General features: G+C 48.6%; 5 protein-coding genes across 5 annotated transcripts; 3 read left to right on the plus strand and 2 right to left on the minus strand.

The window, feature by feature from the left end:
- The first annotated feature begins 1995 nt into the window (after positions 1 to 1995).
- Positions 1996 to 5547, plus strand: BDV27DRAFT_79327 (cation-translocating P-type ATPase). Its single transcript, XM_032077614.1, has 3 exons — positions 1996 to 2396; positions 2480 to 2745; positions 2808 to 5547. Exons 1-3 carry the CDS (start codon positions 2160 to 2162, stop codon positions 5446 to 5448), a joined length of 3144 nt encoding a protein of 1047 aa, XP_031933467.1. The 5' UTR covers positions 1996 to 2159; the 3' UTR covers positions 5449 to 5547.
- Positions 5548 to 5950: 403 nt separating this feature from the next.
- Positions 5951 to 9089, minus strand: BDV27DRAFT_119694 (transcription factor domain-containing protein). The gene is made up of 5 exons (XM_032064923.1): positions 9046 to 9089; positions 8405 to 8988; positions 7840 to 8351; positions 6790 to 7790; positions 5951 to 6738 (listed from the first exon to the last, which is right to left on the minus strand). Exons 2-5 carry the CDS (start codon positions 8739 to 8741, stop codon positions 6546 to 6548), a joined length of 2043 nt encoding a protein of 680 aa, XP_031933468.1. The 5' UTR covers positions 8742 to 8988; positions 9046 to 9089; the 3' UTR covers positions 5951 to 6545.
- A 196-nt stretch (positions 9090 to 9285) lies between these two features.
- BDV27DRAFT_119695 (zinc-binding alcohol dehydrogenase family protein) lies at positions 9286 to 10904 on the plus strand. The gene has a single exon (XM_032064924.1). It carries the CDS (start codon positions 9383 to 9385, stop codon positions 10427 to 10429), a length of 1047 nt encoding a protein of 348 aa, XP_031933469.1. The 5' UTR covers positions 9286 to 9382; the 3' UTR covers positions 10430 to 10904.
- A 2286-nt stretch (positions 10905 to 13190) lies between these two features.
- BDV27DRAFT_119696 (uncharacterized protein) lies at positions 13191 to 13949 on the minus strand. Its single transcript, XM_032064925.1, has one exon. It carries the CDS (start codon positions 13854 to 13856, stop codon positions 13302 to 13304), a length of 555 nt encoding a protein of 184 aa, XP_031933470.1. The 5' UTR covers positions 13857 to 13949; the 3' UTR covers positions 13191 to 13301.
- Positions 13950 to 14708: 759 nt separating this feature from the next.
- Positions 14709 to 16612, plus strand: BDV27DRAFT_170074 (alpha/beta hydrolase; the record flags this gene model as incomplete). The annotated part of the gene is made up of 3 exons (XM_032075205.1): positions 14709 to 14758; positions 15393 to 15639; positions 15694 to 16612. The coding sequence occupies 3 exons, from the start codon at positions 14709 to 14711 to the stop codon at positions 16516 to 16518; spliced, it is 1122 nt and encodes a 373-aa protein (XP_031933471.1). The 3' UTR covers positions 16519 to 16612.
- Positions 16613 to 16662: the final 50 nt, after the last annotated feature.

Here is a 16662-nt window from a genome sequence, read left to right on the forward strand (position 1 = left end):
CTAGTTTCCATATGAGAAGGTCTTCGTATGGTGACGATTGAGAAAGTGCGCGGCATTAATGCGATGTATTGCGAACTACACAAAACAATGTATGTACCCCAGTGTTTGTTGGGATACAACTTGAATTGTCCATGTAGTTGCTCTGTTACTATTACTTTCTCTTGCAGATCATATCTCGGCATTTTGCGTATACTTCTTGATAACTATCCTAAATTGTAGATCTATTCCTCAGGAATGTTTTATTGAGCTTTTTGTCCTGATTAAATAGTTTCATTAGGAGTGCTGGTTTTGTTCAGCCGTGTAGAGAACATCTTCAGCACCATTAGCAGTTTTGGTCGAGTAGGTAACATGCTGACCATGTCTTAGAATAAGGAATGGCCTTGAAAGTACTCATAGGTTTTTAACCATTTTCTCCGTGCTACACACCTTGCCTTAATTGCAAGCTGAATTTCCTAAAACTCTTATGACGATGTATCTCACGCCAATTCAACTAATAGAAGTATGCCGCTTCTTACATCTGATTCGCGATTTGTCAGGCCATTCGGATAGTATGGTTGTTATGGTCAAATCCAAGGAGCAGATTAAAGTACATAGAAGATTATCTGTAGGGTGAGTATAAGCTGTGAAACAACAAGAAGCTTGATGGTGATAAGCGAAATCAGAGTTGATTTCCTTGGCAGAAAAACACCTATCGTGTGCCAATGAGGGAATTACGAAATATAACAACTCATTATGTAACGTAAGTTCCACGATCCTTGTTGGATTTGAGACATCATAATGTAAGACGCTCGATGCAATTACAGAGGTATATAAGAGCGGGTTTGACGTACCCATGCAAGATGCATCCAACTACGTGTATCCGGTTGTCAGAGCCTTTGTGTGCCCGTGTTGACTATAATTAGAAGGCGAGGGCCGATCAGAATTCTAGATAATATCCGTCAAGTTTGAAGAACTCGGTAGAGAAATGGATCGGCGATCATAGGGCATCCGGAGGGTAAGTATATTGAACACATCTCATGTTTTACGCAATCGCGAGCGAACACCAGATCCGCCGTATATGCGGTTAGTTCTGAACAGAACTAATAGCAAACTGACTCGTGGTCCCATTGACAACGCTCGATGCAGCATTCTCTATTCCATCTACTTCTGCATCGAGTGGAAGAGAACTTGCGTCGGAGAGAAGATTTTGGGTTTCCGTATCTGCAGAGTTCTATCACTGATACCGACCAATTGCATATTTTTTAATCAATTTCGTGGCATCAACCACTCACGTGTTGACAATCCCTTGGTGTTCCGACGGATTGCCATGTGTGCCTGGATTTTCTCCACGAAAACTGCTCGGCGACCAGACTCCAGAGTGGAGAAATAAGCTCTGAAAGGCCCTCCGATCGGTACTCAATTCCGCCCGACAATCGAGGTTCAGCCAGTGTCATGTCAAAGGTTCTGCGTGGGTACCCTATATTGCATGGATGCTATTCCGAAGGAGTTGATAGATCTAAGCCAACGTGAATTGGCAATATGCAGGACACACCGACCGGCTCCAGAACATTTCTTTTTCCGTGAGTCGAGAAGGTGCATTAATGATTTGATTAGTAGTGCCAAGCAACGAAATTTGCGCGCTCCCCACCGGTAGCGTTGCATTCATGTAGTGGGGGGAGGAAGAGGAAAATACGAAGTGCAGTGAGCGAAGAATCGACCTTGACTTGGCAGGCGGAACGGAAAGAAAAAAAAAGGGTGGCAAGCGATGACTGGCTGAGCACGTGTCCGGGCCAGATAATAAAACTGGTAGGCTTCGTTTTTGTGCCATGATCCACCTCGACGAATTCGTCATCTTTCCCAAATTCCTCTGATTGCCAACCCTCCCATACAGGATCCGTTGGTCTGGGCGCCAAGACGCTCCCCGACCCTACTCCAATGACTGTCATCCTGCATGTCTAGGCATGGCACGTCCTGAATTCAGCTAAAGGCTAAAAATCGGATCCCCCAAACATCCTGGCCAATTCATTGTAGTCTCGTTAGGAATGAACTTAAAAAGTCCCGGTCTCCTCCCATTTCCGTAGAGAATCGAATTCCCTTTCCCCCTCAGTATCGATCGTTCCAAGATCCGACCTCCGTCAGTATATACATCTGTATAGGGGCACATTAAAGCTTCCTCTCCCATGACGGGCGAAAAGAACACTGGCTCTGGGTCCGGAGACTCTCCCTTGAGTCAACCGGCCCATAGTCTTCCTTACGATGTTGTGATCAGAGAACTCGGCACCAAACTCGATGAGGGTTTGAGCGCGGAGGAGGCGAAACAACGTCTTGACCAGTATGGTCCCAACAAGCTGGAAGAAGGCGAAGGCGTCTCCGTTGTTAAAATCCTCATCCGCCAGGTCGCCAACGCAATGATGCTAGTTAAGGGACCCACTTTCCTTTGTCATGATCCCCCCTTCGTTGTATAGGAGCTCCCAGAATCTGATCCAATTCGTCGTTGTAGGTCCTGATACTGGCCATGGCGGTCAGTTTCGGTATCAAGTCATGGATTGAAGGCGGGTTCATCTCCGCCGTGATTGTGTTGAACATCGTCGTCGGCTTCTTTCAGGAGTATGCCGCCGAAAAGACCATGGAATCGTTGCATTCGCTGAGCTCGCCAACCGGTACAGTCTCCCGAGACGGTCAGACCTTCTCGGTGCCCTCCGTGGAGATCGTTCCTGGTGATATGGTTGAATTGCGAACTGGTGATACAGTTCCGGCAGATATCAGGTAGGTCCTCTGTGTATACTGGAAAGTAATTTGAATATTGGCTAACAGAGAAATCCAACCAGATTGGTCGAAGCTGTGAACTTCGAGACGGATGAAGCCCTCCTCACGGGAGAGTCACTCCCCGTCCAGAAAGAATACGACTCCACTTTCAAGGAGGACACTGGCCCCGGCGACCGTCTGAACATTGCCTATAGCTCCAGCACGGTCACTCGTGGCCGTGCCCGTGGTGTGGTTGTCGGTACCGGTATGTCCACTGAAATTGGTTCTATTGCTGCCGCGCTGCGGGCCAGCAACAGTAAGAAGCGTCCAGTGAAGCGTGGCCCCAACGGCGAGACTAAGAAGCGGTGGTATGTCCAGGCATGGACTCTTACTGGAACTGACGCTGTCGGTCGTTTTCTTGGTGTCAATGTTGGAACTCCGCTGCAAAGGAAGCTGTCCAAACTGGCAATACTGCTATTCGGAGTCGCCGTGCTCTTCGCGATCGTTGTCATGGCTGCCAATCTGTTCAGTGACAACAACGAGGTCATCTTATATGCGGTCGGAACCGGTCTTAGTATGATTCCTGCGTGCTTGGTGGTCGTTCTTACCATCACCATGGCTGTGGGTACGAAGCGCATGGTTGAACGAAATGTCATTGTTCGTAAGCTAGACTCTCTCGAGGCCCTTGGTGCAGTGACGGATATCTGCTCCGATAAGACGGGTACCTTGACTCAGGGCAAGATGGTTGTCAAAAAAGCGTGGATTCCCTCGAAAGGCACATACTCCGTTGGCACATCCAACGAACCCTTCAATCCCACCGTTGGTGATGTAACATTCACTCCGGTGTCTCCAGCGCACTTTGATGATGAAAAAGAAGGGGAACCGGCGGCGAAACCCGAGGACCTCATCCCGGGGAACCGCCAGTTGGAGGACTTCCTCGACGTGGCATCCATGGCGAACTTGTCTCATGTCTATAAATCAGACGAAGGAGAGTGGCGCGCTCGTGGTGAACCAACCGAGATTGCCATCGAAGTATTTGCCTCGAGGTTTAACTGGAATCGCGACCGATGGACTAAAGGCGAAGGCGCTGTGTGGCACCAGAATGCAGAGTTCCCCTTTGACTCCACTGTCAAGAAGATGTCTGTCATCTTCACCAAGGTCACTGCACAAGAGGAACGCTCCATGGTTTTCACCAAGGGCGCTGTCGAGCGTATCATCGATTCATGCACCACTGTCATCTGGGATCAGGACTCATCCACACCCGTGCCCATGACTGATAGCCACCGCAGCACGATTCTTGATAACATGGAAGAGCTCGCCAAACTTGGTCTCCGCGTTTTGGCCTTGGCTCATCGGCCGTACAAAGAAGAGAGCCGTCTGCTCGAAGATTCCGATATCAACCGCGACGACGTTGAAAAGGATCTCTGCTTCCTCGGACTGATCGGTCTGTATGATCCTCCGCGACCAGAAACAGCAGCCTCTATCGCAGCTTGCTTCCGTGCTGGGATTGAAGTCCACATGGTAACCGGAGACCACCCGGGAACCGCCAAAGCCATCGCACAGCAAGTGGGAATCCTCCCTGCGGATCTCAGCACGGTGGCGGCTGATGTCGCCGATGCCATGGTCATGACTGCCGGCCAATTCGATAAACTCACCGACGACCAAGTAGACGCACTTCCCACCCTACCTCTAGTCATTGCACGCTGTGCTCCACAGACCAAGGTCCGCATGATTGACGCACTCCACCGCCGTGGACGCTTCGCCGCCATGACCGGCGACGGCGTCAACGATTCCCCATCCCTCAAGCACGCAGACGTCGGCATCGCCATGGGCCAAGCCGGATCCGACGTCGCGAAAGACGCATCCGATATCATCCTCACAGACGACAACTTCGCCTCCATCCTCAACGCCGTCGAAGAAGGCCGCCGCATCTTCGACAACATCCAAAAATTCGTCCTCCACCTGCTCTCCGAGAACATCGCCCAAGCCTGCACCCTGCTCATCGGCCTTGCCTTTCAAGACCTAGACGGCCGCTCCGTCTTCCCCCTCTCCCCCGTAGAAATCATCTGGATCATCATGATCACCTCCGGTATGCCTGACATGGGTCTCGGCATGGAAGTCGCCGCCCCAGACATCATGGACCGCCCGCCACAAGACAAAGCTGGCATCTTCACCTGGGAAGTCATCATCGACATCCTCGTCTACGGCCTCTGGACCGCAGCCCTCTGCCTCTCGGCCTTCTCAATCCGCATGTGGGGCTTCGGCGACGGTAACCTCGCCCGCGGCTGCAACAGAGAATGGTCCGAAGATTGCGAGCTCGTCTTCCGCGCCCGCGCAACCACCTTCGTCTGCCTGACCTGGTTCGCCCTCTTCCTTGCCTGGGAAATGGTCAATATGCGCCGCTCTTTCTTCCGCATGCAGCCCAAATCCAAGCGCTACTTCACGCAATGGATGTACGATGTCTGGCGTAACCCTTTCCTCTTCTGGTCTATCATGGCCGGCTTCATCACTACTTTCCCGATCCTATACATCCCCGTCATCAATAGGATCGTCTTCAAACACAGCGGTATCTCATGGGAATGGGGCATCGTCTTCATCGAAGCCATCATTTTCTTCATGGGCGTTGAGCTCTGGAAATGGGCTAAGCGCGTCTTCTTCCGTAGACGTGCTCATACTACCGGAACGCGTCCTCTGGCCCAGGAAAATGCTAACCAGATGCCTTAACATTTGCTTTCCCTGGTCTCGTGTCTATTGTGGCCAGGGAACCTTGTATCATTGGGCTTTTGCGTGCGTTATCCGGGTTTCGACTTAATGGTTTTGTGGACGCTTTTAGTGGTAGTAGATGGTGGTTTGAGATGGGGTGGATGGGGATGGAGGTGTGATTTTGTTTTCTTTTTCATTTTTGCTTTTGCTTTTCATTTTCATTTTCGTTTTCGTTTTGTTCTTGTTCTTGTTCTTGTTCTCGTTATTGTTCTGGGATGCTGTGCCTGTGGATGCAGTGTATCTGTACCCCGTGAACAGAATCCGGTAGGTAGATTTGTAGTAGCAGTAGTAGGTAGTTTAGGAAAAGAATGCCACTTCGTAAAAGGGTTCGGGGAGTCAGGTGTGACTTGTCTACTAGGCCCCTCCCCTGAATGCGGTATTTGTTTACTGGATGATTTTATTCCCTCGTATAATTACTCGCTTAGGCCGTGCGATTGGTCGGTTTGTTATTAGCTTTGAGTAGTTTGTCTCTATTTTTATATCTATGCCTCGTTCTAAGTACACTCACTACACCTGTACATAAAAAGCACAATTGACCACCAAAATCGAGTTTTAGATCTTCGATGGTGACTGGCAGGTATAACATGGCATGTAGCCGAGAATTGGATGGAGATCGACATCGACCACTGAAGAATTCCGTCCGAGGGACGGGCCGAGGTAACGCAATTTGGGGTGGGGGAGTTGCCCGTGGAAGAGTTGGTTTTTGATGAGATCTCTTGGTAACAAGATCATGGCGAAGCCAGGGGAGAGCCTTTGGAGCCCGGTCGCTTTCCTACACAGCATAGCTGGAGTGGAAGTAACACAGGATAGTATTTGGTGTAGGGTTTCAATCTCGGCTTGGAGGTTCAAGGGTGGCTCGCAGGCCTTTTGTAATGAGGGTTTTCGGCCTGGGTCTGGATTACATTGAGCGCCAGAGATCTGTCGACTGGTCGTTCGCCATGTGGTCCACAACGAAGGGTCGATTTGGTCACTGCAAGCGCTATGACCTTGGCTGGGGACCTGTGGCTGGTCGTCGTGGTCTCTCGCTGTTTTGGTCCAGCTGCCTTTCCTCGACCTACTCAATGCAAGCATCCCGGAATGCTCTGTGGATCGAGTCCATTGCTAAGCCATTGGCAGTTAACTTGAGAGCCCGACAGCAGAGCAACATCTGAAGCCAGTGATCCAAGCACAGGAAAGGTCCCGTCTTCTTGAGGATAGATGTAGGGCGTGGGAACAGGGTTGGTATCCATCGTAGTGGTAGGAGTGAAATCACTGTCAAGTCAGTTAAATGAGTGATTAAAATGTACAAGAAGGGAATCATACTCTAACCAAGGAAATGAATCGACTAAAACTTGGTTCGTGTCTACCACTGGATCCGCTGCCAACACCGCCTGTTTGGCCACCTTCATCAAGTCCATACTTAGAACCTTTGTCACAGTGTACCCAGTATGCTCAATATCATCTAAGCATCTGATGCCCTGTTCCACCACGGCGAATGTTTCATGTGCCTTGTCCGGTTCTGTTCCCAGGTTCATCACGTTGTAGAGTAATGTCATGATGGCTGAGACCATGTACGAAGCCAGCGCCCCGTCGTACCGGATATCGGGAAACCGCCGGAAATAGACGTCGTGGGCCAAACCGATCAAATTGCGCGCTGCTGCCGTCGAGTTGTCAATGCATTCTTGCAGACGGATACAGCCTGCAGCGATCCGCTGTGCTTCGCTCGTAGATGTAAAGAAGGTCGTTAAAACCAGGGCCGGTCGGTATAAAAGCATCCGTACAATATTATAGGCGAATCCCAGACTCAGGCGCTGGATTTCTTGCCAGTCTTCGCCGACGGGTACGGACTCATCAAAGAAGTGCAAGTACTCCGGCAGACATCGGGTGGTGGCTTGTAAGGCTGCATCGTATTCGAGGAGAGTCTGTTCCACCTTCGCCGTGTCCGCAAGACTTTTGATGCTAGCGGGAGAGTAAACGTCCACTGAAATGTGGTCGGCGAGTTTGGCAATGTCAGCCATAACCCTTGTCCATGTGCATTCAACCGCCGGTGAATGAAAAGACTCATCCATGTAACATGGGATATCTTCGGGATAAGCAGTGTCAATCTGGTTGTCGGACAACGAGGAAGGTCGACCCATATACACAGACGACAACCGCTCGAAGACATACATGATCCAGAAGGTATGACGTAACCGGTGCAAATGTGGTTCGCGACCACAAGTCACTTGGGATCGATGGAGGCCTAAGACCATGGCAGTTCGAGTAGCATGGCCCAGGTACAAATACGCATCGTTCTGCCGCATGAGTTGCAACGAGTACATGGCCTGGGATGTCAACATCCATATCTATAAGGGGAGCTTGGTTTATGCGTACCTTCAATAGCATTAAATTCACCCCTTTGACACTTGGCTCCTGCATGAAAATAGAGCCTTCGGACACTCGACTTGAAAAGTATTCGGCCCATTCATCCGCTCGGTTTTCTTGCTCGCTTTTCTTCAGCCGGATAACACGAGCCCCTAGAGCCAAGACCATGAATAGGATTTCTTGGTTCTTCACCGGCCGACCACGTATCGGAGTTTCCCACATCTGCTTCCAAGAATCAATAATCTCCGTATACACAAGCACTGGCATCTGCGGGTGGACGATTCTAAAGTAGGCTTCAATAAATACATCCCCTAGAGATTGAGGGAGGAATGCCTCGGCCGCCAACCGTGACCGGCGCAGGTCTCCATCAGCATCAGCTGTGAACATGAACCTCTCCACGCCCCATTTCAGTAAGCCATCTGGGATCGGCCCCGTTCGACAGCTGAGTAGTGATTCCCGAGAGGGCGATTTTTGAATTCGTTGATAGATTCTTTGCAGGAAGGCGCATCCAGATGACGGCCCTGAACATGGTCAGCATTGATCAAGGGCTTCGAGCTACATCAGCTGCCCTCACCGTAGAATTGGAAATTTCCGGTCTCGGGATTGGATACTCCAATGCCGGCCCTCAACTCGTACTGCCGCTTATAGTGGGCTGGATCGTCAACGAGGCGGATATTTGGACTATCGCCAGGCATCGCTGGAGACTGTGGGGCTGGTAGTAAAGTTGCTGGAGTCCGGGGTTGTTCTCTGTTTTGACGACTTTTCCTGTTACGTATGCTACCCGTCCGATAAACGCATCTTTGAGGATTTCGGGAGCAGGCGTTGCATGGCTGTTCGCCGTTGCACTTAATTTTCCGCGAACGACAATGCTCGCAGGCCCGAGAAACACGCTCCCTTGGGGAAGGAGTCATTGTGGAAGAGCATAGAACCACACCCGCTTATCGGTGTGGTTGTCTGCAACGCTGAATGAAAGTGATATTTCTGTGCTTTCTAATCAAATGCCTTGTATGCACATCGGGATATCTTTCAACCGGGTCCACCACATATTTAGAACCTCGCAATCATTGGTCAGACTGGACAAGCAATCTCTTGGCTCCTGATATCGACCACCTGATGACTTTTTCTTTGGTGGTATATTGCCAAGAAAACTATCAATCGCTAGAATTGGTCTTAGTAAGATACCAAGATAGGGGATAAAGGAGACAGCCAACTCACTTGGGTTACTCAATTAGGACATAGTCTCTTGAGCCGAGGAAGACAAGGACAAGTAGTTGGAGTAGGAAAGGTGGAGATGAAGCGATGGAACTAGCTTATGAACTGATGGATTAGTCATCACACTAAGATCGGGTCGATTTGTCATCAACCTGCCGTTCCTTCTTTGTTCCAGTGACCAAAACAATATATATCTCCGAATGGGGGCGACGCCAAAATCTTACATATTGTTCCCCGTCCGAACCCTAATCCCCCATGCCCCTCCCTTCCTTTGCCCATAATAAATGCTTCCCCTCTCCCTCCCCAATGATTCTCATAAACCACACTCCACGCTTTCAAAATGCCCCAGAAAGCAGTTGTTTACACGGCTTCCAAACAGCTATCTCTCGTGTCCGACCGCCCTCTACCAAAGCTTCGGGATGACTACATTCTGATCAAAACGGTGAGCGTAGCACTGAACCCCACCGATTGGAAGCATGTTGAGTGGGGCTTCGGAGTCACTGGAAGTCTCGCCGGATGTGACTATTCTGGGATTGTTGAGGAAATAGGCAAGGATGTCAAGAAACCTTTCCGCAAAGGTGATCGAATCTGTGGCGTTACCCATGGCGCGAATATGCTGGAGCCCGAAGACGGCGCCTTCGCTGAGTATATCGTTGCGAAGGGCGATCTCCAGATGCACATACCCGACACGCTGAGCTTCCAAGAGGCAGCCACCTTGGGTGTTGGCATTACCACGGTTGGCCAAGGCCTCTACCAGAGTCTGAAATTAGCCTTGCCAACTGAGCCCATTTCCCAGCCGGAACCGGTGTTGATTTATGGCGGCTCTACTGCCACTGGCTCTCTGGCTATCCAGTATGCCAAGCTTTCGGGCTACCATGTCATCACTACCTGCTCGCCCCACAACTTCGACTTTGTCAAGAAGCTCGGCGCAGATGCTGTGTATGACTATCGCGATCCCAATTCCGCCGCTGCCATCCGCGAGGCTACCAATGATAATTTGAGACTAGCCTTTGACACTATCTCTCTCGATGATAGTGCGAGGTTCTGCGACAATGCTCTTTCAACCAAGGGTGGCGAGTACAGTAATTTGCTGGACAGCAAAATCGAGCGTGAGAATGTCAACGATCGCGCTACTCTGGGCTACACTATTATTGGAGAGCCACTTCAGTTCGGTGACCTCAAAATTCCTGCGATACCCGAAGACAGAGAATTCGCCGAGATGTTCTGGAAACTCTCCGAGCCCTTGATTGCACAGGGTAAGGTCAAGATACACCCGGTTAAGGTTTGCACCGATGGTTTAAAGGGTGTGCTGGAGGGAATACAATTGCTGAAGGAGAACAAGGTTAGCGGGCAGAAGTTGGTTTATAATGTGGCTGAAACCCCTTGATCTTAAACCTGGGAAGCTCTTTACTGGGGTTTCGAAGCCCGTTTTTGTTTGCTACTATCTATTTCATGATGTCCACGAAATAGTCATCATGACACAGAGCCATCACTCGAACTGTCTGCGTCAGCTCAGTAATACTATGCTCATATTTTCGAAGAATATATTAACATCACTCTTCCCATTAACAGTGAAGTCACAATGTCATTCATAACAATTTCGGGGGTTGAATGGTAAAAAGTGAAAATGCTAGCGTGCGGTATAAGTTTCAATGAACGGAGGAAAAGCTCCGGAGAATGTTTGGCCTCTCTTCACTACACGGATATAGTATTACTTCACCGTTTCTTTGTTCTTTGAAGTCCTTTGTGAAACTCTGAGACTTTTTGTATGAGCTTGTCTATAACAAGGCCCTCATCTGGTTAGTGATCGCTTTTGAATTGGTACTATACTCAGCTAGCTATCACTCGCTTGGGTGTTTTACAATAAATATACCTGCCTCTGGGGCTTACTTGATGCCCTCTCTTACGATCTGCAAATCTAGAAACGCAACTCTGCATCGACATGAGTCTATGTTATATATTTGTCCTACTGTTGAGACATCATGGAGCTATCGGACTACCCTCATTTTTCCACTAAGATATAGTCCCCAAGCTATAGGTCTTGTCGATATCACGATCTTCACATTACTACTCCAAGCATTTATCCTCCAAAATGTCCCGTGAAATCGCACCAAGGGCCAAGCACATGGCCTACCTATGTTTGCTCGACCTTACTATTGGGGAAGCCAGAGCCAAGTTCCACACATTACATGCTGAGACCTTCAAACCCTAAAGAGTTCAACCATTTCCAGAATATACTTCTAAATTCCGAGAAGGAGATCAAACTGCCTCACTCCCGGCTATACGATGGACAAGCAGCAGACCTCTGCGAACGATTTCGAATACGTAATGGTTTTCATCATCGGCGCCGTGCTACATCGCCCCTCTCTTCCATCTCTCCCCAATGAGTTGAAGGGCATTCGAGACAGTAAAGGTCCAACCAATCTAAGATCAGTGCTGCTCTACCTCCGGTACAGGCCGGCCTAACTCTCGCGGAGTCCAGTCAGAGCCAGCTAGCTGATCCAGTTCATTTGCCGTGGTCCTGGTCTAACTTTGCAAGATCTCAGCGCCGTACACGACCATGAAGTTTAGCAAATGCTGGCTTTTCCCAGAGGACGAGATAAAGAGCGTATCTCCAAACCGACAACACAATATGAGTCATATCAGGCAAATTGTAGAAGCAGAGCTGGGCATCAATCCATAGCAGCCGTGTCACACTGTGGTTCCCCAGACGCAATAACACTGTGTGGGGGTTTCAGGTAATGTGAAAAGCCCTATTGTCTATTGATATACTGAATTGTGACCCGTCCCCACCAACCCAGACATAAGATAGGGCTTCGTAAGGGTGCTATCCTGTGGAATCCGTACGAGTGTATTCGATGAGTTTGCATTCCACGCGAGCAGCAAATTCCAAATGTCGTTCACTGCTTGGCTTCAATACTCAAGTGGAGCCAAGGCTCATATTTACGTCGGCCTTACCAAGATGGAGGTCTCAAAACTTTAAACGTCGTAAATGAGGAGCAGATCGATAAAGCACAACTTGAAGCTGTCCGTGATCTTTATGACCAATTAAGTGAGAAGCTTCCGGTCGATAAAGCCCCAGAGAGTTCGTATGATGTCGATGAAAGTAGCATTCCCGAGGCGGAAGATACATTCAGAAGTTTGATGAACGCACTGGGTACGCACCTATTAACTTAGGGCGAATCGCTTCAACAACCTCGCACTAGAAGCCCTAACAGATCTGAATATAACGAGCTTGGTATAATGCCTTTGGGAACCCCGGTCGAGAGGTTGGCGACGATGGCTGGATATTTGGAACCGAATGCACTGCCACCGATGATTCTATCCCTCCTACGCCACATTTGCTACAGAGGGTGGCCCTACCATAGGCACTTTCAGTGTTACCAGCATCGATATCTAGTAGAGTTGAAAAGCCTTCACCTCTTCTCCTGCTTCCCATGGTGAGGTTACCACCAGGTATATTGGCTAAGTTGGGCGGAGCTTCAAAATTTTCAGCATATAAAGCCATTAAAAACATAGTGTCTGGTTGTAGCATGCACCCCGGCTCCTTCCCATCAGGGTCCTTCCGCGTATGTGTTAAAAGCGGAACCTTTTGTTAAGCGTAGAAGATAGCTAGCTTGGAAGAAGGCAACTATCTCTGACCCTTTCTTTTTTTGCTCCTCTTTTTGTTCGTAGCACTGGTGGTGACAGGAGTGCAATGTCTGAAGGTGGAACTGGGGCTCGATGTTGGCAAAGGTTTGGAGACACTGACGGGCTGTTGAGCTGAGTATCTACTATCTTTATACTGATCCTACAGGTTTATATCGTCTATGAGGCCCCCTTTACCATTTGTTCATGAGATCAACCATGCTATCGGACAATCTAAGCCTGGATTCTATACGTAACTCCTGCAGCATCGTAGTAACATGATCCTTTAGATACTAGGCTTTCTGAGGAGGTTGGAGTAGTAATCTCTTTGTCGTGATTTGACTGGATGCTTACACAAAAGTTTGTATAAGGCCCTTTAGATTTGCTCAACCCACGTCCTCACACAATACGACCATTTTCGGGCAGGTCACACCTTGATACTTTATTGTCTACCATTAACTCTTAACGTATTCTTGTCTCCACAAAGTTCTTTTCGGAACATGCATATCTATCTCTAGTGTGTTGTGATTGGTCTAAGAATCCTGACTAGGAGCGCCAGTGTTGTCTATGCTTTTAAATGCTACATACATTCTCCTGTTCCATGGACAGTAAATCCAGTATACCAGTAATCATCAGGAGTCATGTCTTGACTTTCTTGACGCATTCTTCTGTTCAACCCACATACCCATAGTCCCAAACACCCCCAAACACCCAGACGTCATAAGAACAGGCCCCCAGACAGCCGGTGTGAACTGCCCCTTAAGCAAACTCTTCCGGACAGACAGATATCGAAAAATACCATACGCAAACGACGAGACACTAATGGCTTGACAGAAAGTCATGGCAGAAAATCCGCCGTTGTGGTCGAAAAATAACAAGCTGCTGGGATGCTGTTCTTGGCTGTTTTTGTGGCTGGTACCGCTTGACTGCACGGACACTGGAGTGGCAGCGACAGTGGCTGTGGCGTTATCCGAGCCGACGACCAGGTTCAATTTGCTGCTTGACAGGGCAGAGGAGAGCATGCGATCGACTGCATCCAGGCGCCCGAGAGCTAGAGCCATAGCTGCGAAGCCGAGGCCCATGCGGGTCCAGGAGAGAAAGGTGCGCTCGTTGGCTTGGTGATCGCGTAGTTGTGAGCCGGTGTTGGCCACGCGTTGGGGGATTATTCGGCGCCATATGGAGGCCATTATCCTTCCCTTAGTATTCTATTCTATTGATCCAAGTTTTTAATTATGAGTGGGGCTGTGCTGGAAGTACTTTTGTTGGTTGGGAAATGTATTTGAAATGCTTGTTTTGGTCATGCAAATTATCGATAAGGTTCGTGGTTTTTCAGCCTGGATACACACCACGTGACCATCTCAAACCTATTCTGTGTATTGGATCCATGATAAGATCCAATCATTGCCTGCTCTTTCGCATAGATTGGCGAAAGCTAACTGAGAGTACCTGGCTAGATCATGTTACGTCTGACTTAGCCGGGTTGGTTGTATGAGAAGTTCCTTTTCTGTGTGCTTGTATTCTATATATATATATATATTTGGGTTTTGTAACTTATTGAATTACAATATATATAATAGGTTTGTGTAGAGTGACCGTTTTCGGGACAGTCGAGTTGATATGAAAAGTTTCTATTCTGTTTATTAAAGCCTTTTGGTTCAGAAGCTTCAAAACAAAGTATTGGGGATTTGTAATGGACCATTTTCTATTTAGTTGGTTAAATTACCCACAGGCGCGCCATCACCTGCCTATCTGGGTTGAATATCATGGCTAGTGATTGGCTTAAAATTAATCAATTAGAAAGCGACTGAAGATATAATTTGCCTTTTCTGGTGACATAAAATAACAATAAATATATTACGGCTCTCTGGAAAATAACAGTTAAATGAAGCCGGAGTCGGAAGACGGACACGGAGCCTGGGTTGACAAGACTTACTAAACAAGGAGACTTCCTGTCTATATAAACTGTGCTGGGTAAAGGGAAGCTCAAGTCTCATTGAAAATGAATAATCTAATGGGGTGCACCTTTGTGGAAGAATACTATGTCTACAAGCTACCAGAGAGCATGTTTGAGCTTCCATATGTACACCCTGTGTGTCTCATCTAGATTTCGAAGATATGTGATGAACCAGTAAACACGCGGACATTAAACATGTAACTGCGGTGTTTAGTGCCAGTCTTGTTATTGTTTTTTGCCTTGAACAGGGCAAAAGGAACGAGAAGAAACGAGGTACTTCTAGAACAGCGAATCTTGCAATCAATCCCGCTTAATTATTTACTTGTAGATTATATACGAGCTAGCCAATCAGAAGAAGGAGAGGAAAAAATGAACTAGGCGAAAAGAGGGAAATGTAAAAACTTGGTTTTCGATTTTGACCCCCAAGTCGAGTACGACTCGGCGCGGTAGTGCTGACAGAATCGTGGTTAGAGCAATTTAGCCTCATATATAGGGCCGAATTGGCCAATAGAATGAAGATCTACGACTTAGCGTTGCCTCTAAGTGTGTATAAGTGAATCCTTCCGGCTTCCCTTAATGTTGACCGTGCGTTCGGAACCAATTGTTAGATAATCAATTGGATAGCGCTTCGGGGACTTTCTAAACACGGAGGAACTTGGCCCTAAGTCTGCGATGGATCGATTCACGCCATACGATGATAAATCCGTCGTGGTCAAAATGAACACATTGAGTATAAATACCGTAGAACTTCTTGACATAATTCCATTAGAGCATCAATTCTTTGTTTGCTAATAACCTGGAGAAAACACTCATATAACACAAGTCGGCATCCTCTGGCAGCTTCGAAGCCAACAACAATGTCTATCCCTTCTCACCCAAAGCTCGAAGGCTTTGACATCATTCAGGCCACGTACAAGCAAATTGGCGAACATGCCATTCGAGTGGACATCCTCATTCCTCAAACACCCTATACGGGCAAACGACCGACCCTCGTCCGCACCCATGGCGGCGCCTTGGTAACTACCCCACCAGCGCGATCGGTATTATATGGTCATTAACAAAGCATATAGGTTGCGTGCGACTCACTATTCATGGATTTCTTCCCCCATTGGGCATCGGACCTAGCCCTCAAATATGGTGCCGTGATCGTGAGCCCTAACTACCGGCTCATGCCCGAATCCACGAGCTCAGAGATCTACGACGACATCGATGATTTCTGGAATTGGCTCCACTCACCAGCTCTGACCGATTTACTTGCCAACCACACCACACCAACCGAAATCGATCTCAGCCGCATTCTCACAACCGGTGACTCCGCAGGCGGTTTACTAAGCCTCTATCTCGCCCTGACCTATCCATCCCAGATCCGTGCCTCAACGGCCGGTTACCCATGGGTGAACCCCAGCTCAGCGGGATTCCAGGCCCCGCGCACAACCTTACCATTCGGCGTACATACGCCTGAATCTGTGATCGATGACACCGTAGCTGCCGCAGCTTCTGGCGCGGTCATGTCGTCGGATCGCTCTCCTGCTCGGCTCGCATTCATGCTTGCGGCTGTTGAACATGGCCGTTTGGCTCGCTTCTATGAGCGTCAGGAGGAGGGATCTTCGCGCCGACAGCTGTTTTACCCTGCCAAAAGGCTGGAAGAGCCGGGTATGAGTATCCCGCAGGGAGGAATTGCGATTTGGCATGGTCGTCAGGATACTGTGGTTCCTCTGGAGGACGTGGAGCAGTTTGTGGTGCGGCTGCTTGAGGCTACGAAGGGTCTAGCGAGTGGTGATAAAGTTGTCCTGGCATTGCGGGATGGTGATCATGGTTTTGATATGGATAATCGGTATGAGGATGAGTGGTTGCAGAACGCTCTTAAGTCGGCGGTGGATGCTTGGTTGGGGTAATTGATTGTTGGAGCAATGTATAATTGGCGACGCTTTTTATGTACCGATTAATATAGATTAATAGCCCTTTTTGATGATTATGATATTTCATTTGACCACAAAACTCCCTGCTTCGGCTCAGCACGCAATGACTCACTACTATGG

Source organism: Aspergillus caelatus, assembly GCF_009193585.1.
Source record: "Aspergillus caelatus strain CBS 763.97 unplaced genomic scaffold BDV27scaffold_4, whole genome shotgun sequence".
NCBI lineage: Eukaryota > Fungi > Ascomycota > Eurotiomycetes > Eurotiales > Aspergillaceae > Aspergillus > Aspergillus caelatus.

What these genes read in the sequence shown, in the direction of transcription:
- BDV27DRAFT_119694 (XM_032064923.1), bottom strand. Translation starts at nt 8,741, where the DNA reads ATGACTCCTTCCCCAAGGGAGCGTGTTTCTCGGGCCTGCGAGCATTGT. An exon ending in CGGAAATTTCCAATTCTACG is followed by an intron (nt 8,352 to 8,404) that starts GTGAGGGCAGCT and finishes GACCATGTTCAG; the next exon opens with GGCCGTCATCTGGATGCGCC. An exon ending in TGAATTTAATGCTATTGAAG is followed by an intron (nt 7,791 to 7,839) that starts GTACGCATAAAC and finishes TTGACATCCCAG; the next exon opens with GCCATGTACTCGTTGCAACT.
- BDV27DRAFT_79327 (XM_032077614.1), top strand. Translation starts at nt 2,160, where the DNA reads ATGACGGGCGAAAAGAACACTGGCTCTGGGTCCGGAGACTCTCCCTTG. An exon ending in TCGCCAACGCAATGATGCTA is followed by an intron (nt 2,397 to 2,479) that starts GTTAAGGGACCC and finishes TCGTCGTTGTAG; the next exon opens with GTCCTGATACTGGCCATGGC. An exon ending in ACAGTTCCGGCAGATATCAG is followed by an intron (nt 2,746 to 2,807) that starts GTAGGTCCTCTG and finishes AAATCCAACCAG; the next exon opens with ATTGGTCGAAGCTGTGAACT.
- BDV27DRAFT_119696 (XM_032064925.1), bottom strand. Translation starts at nt 13,856, where the DNA reads ATGGCCTCCATATGGCGCCGAATAATCCCCCAACGCGTGGCCAACACC.
- BDV27DRAFT_119695 (XM_032064924.1), top strand. Translation starts at nt 9,383, where the DNA reads ATGCCCCAGAAAGCAGTTGTTTACACGGCTTCCAAACAGCTATCTCTC.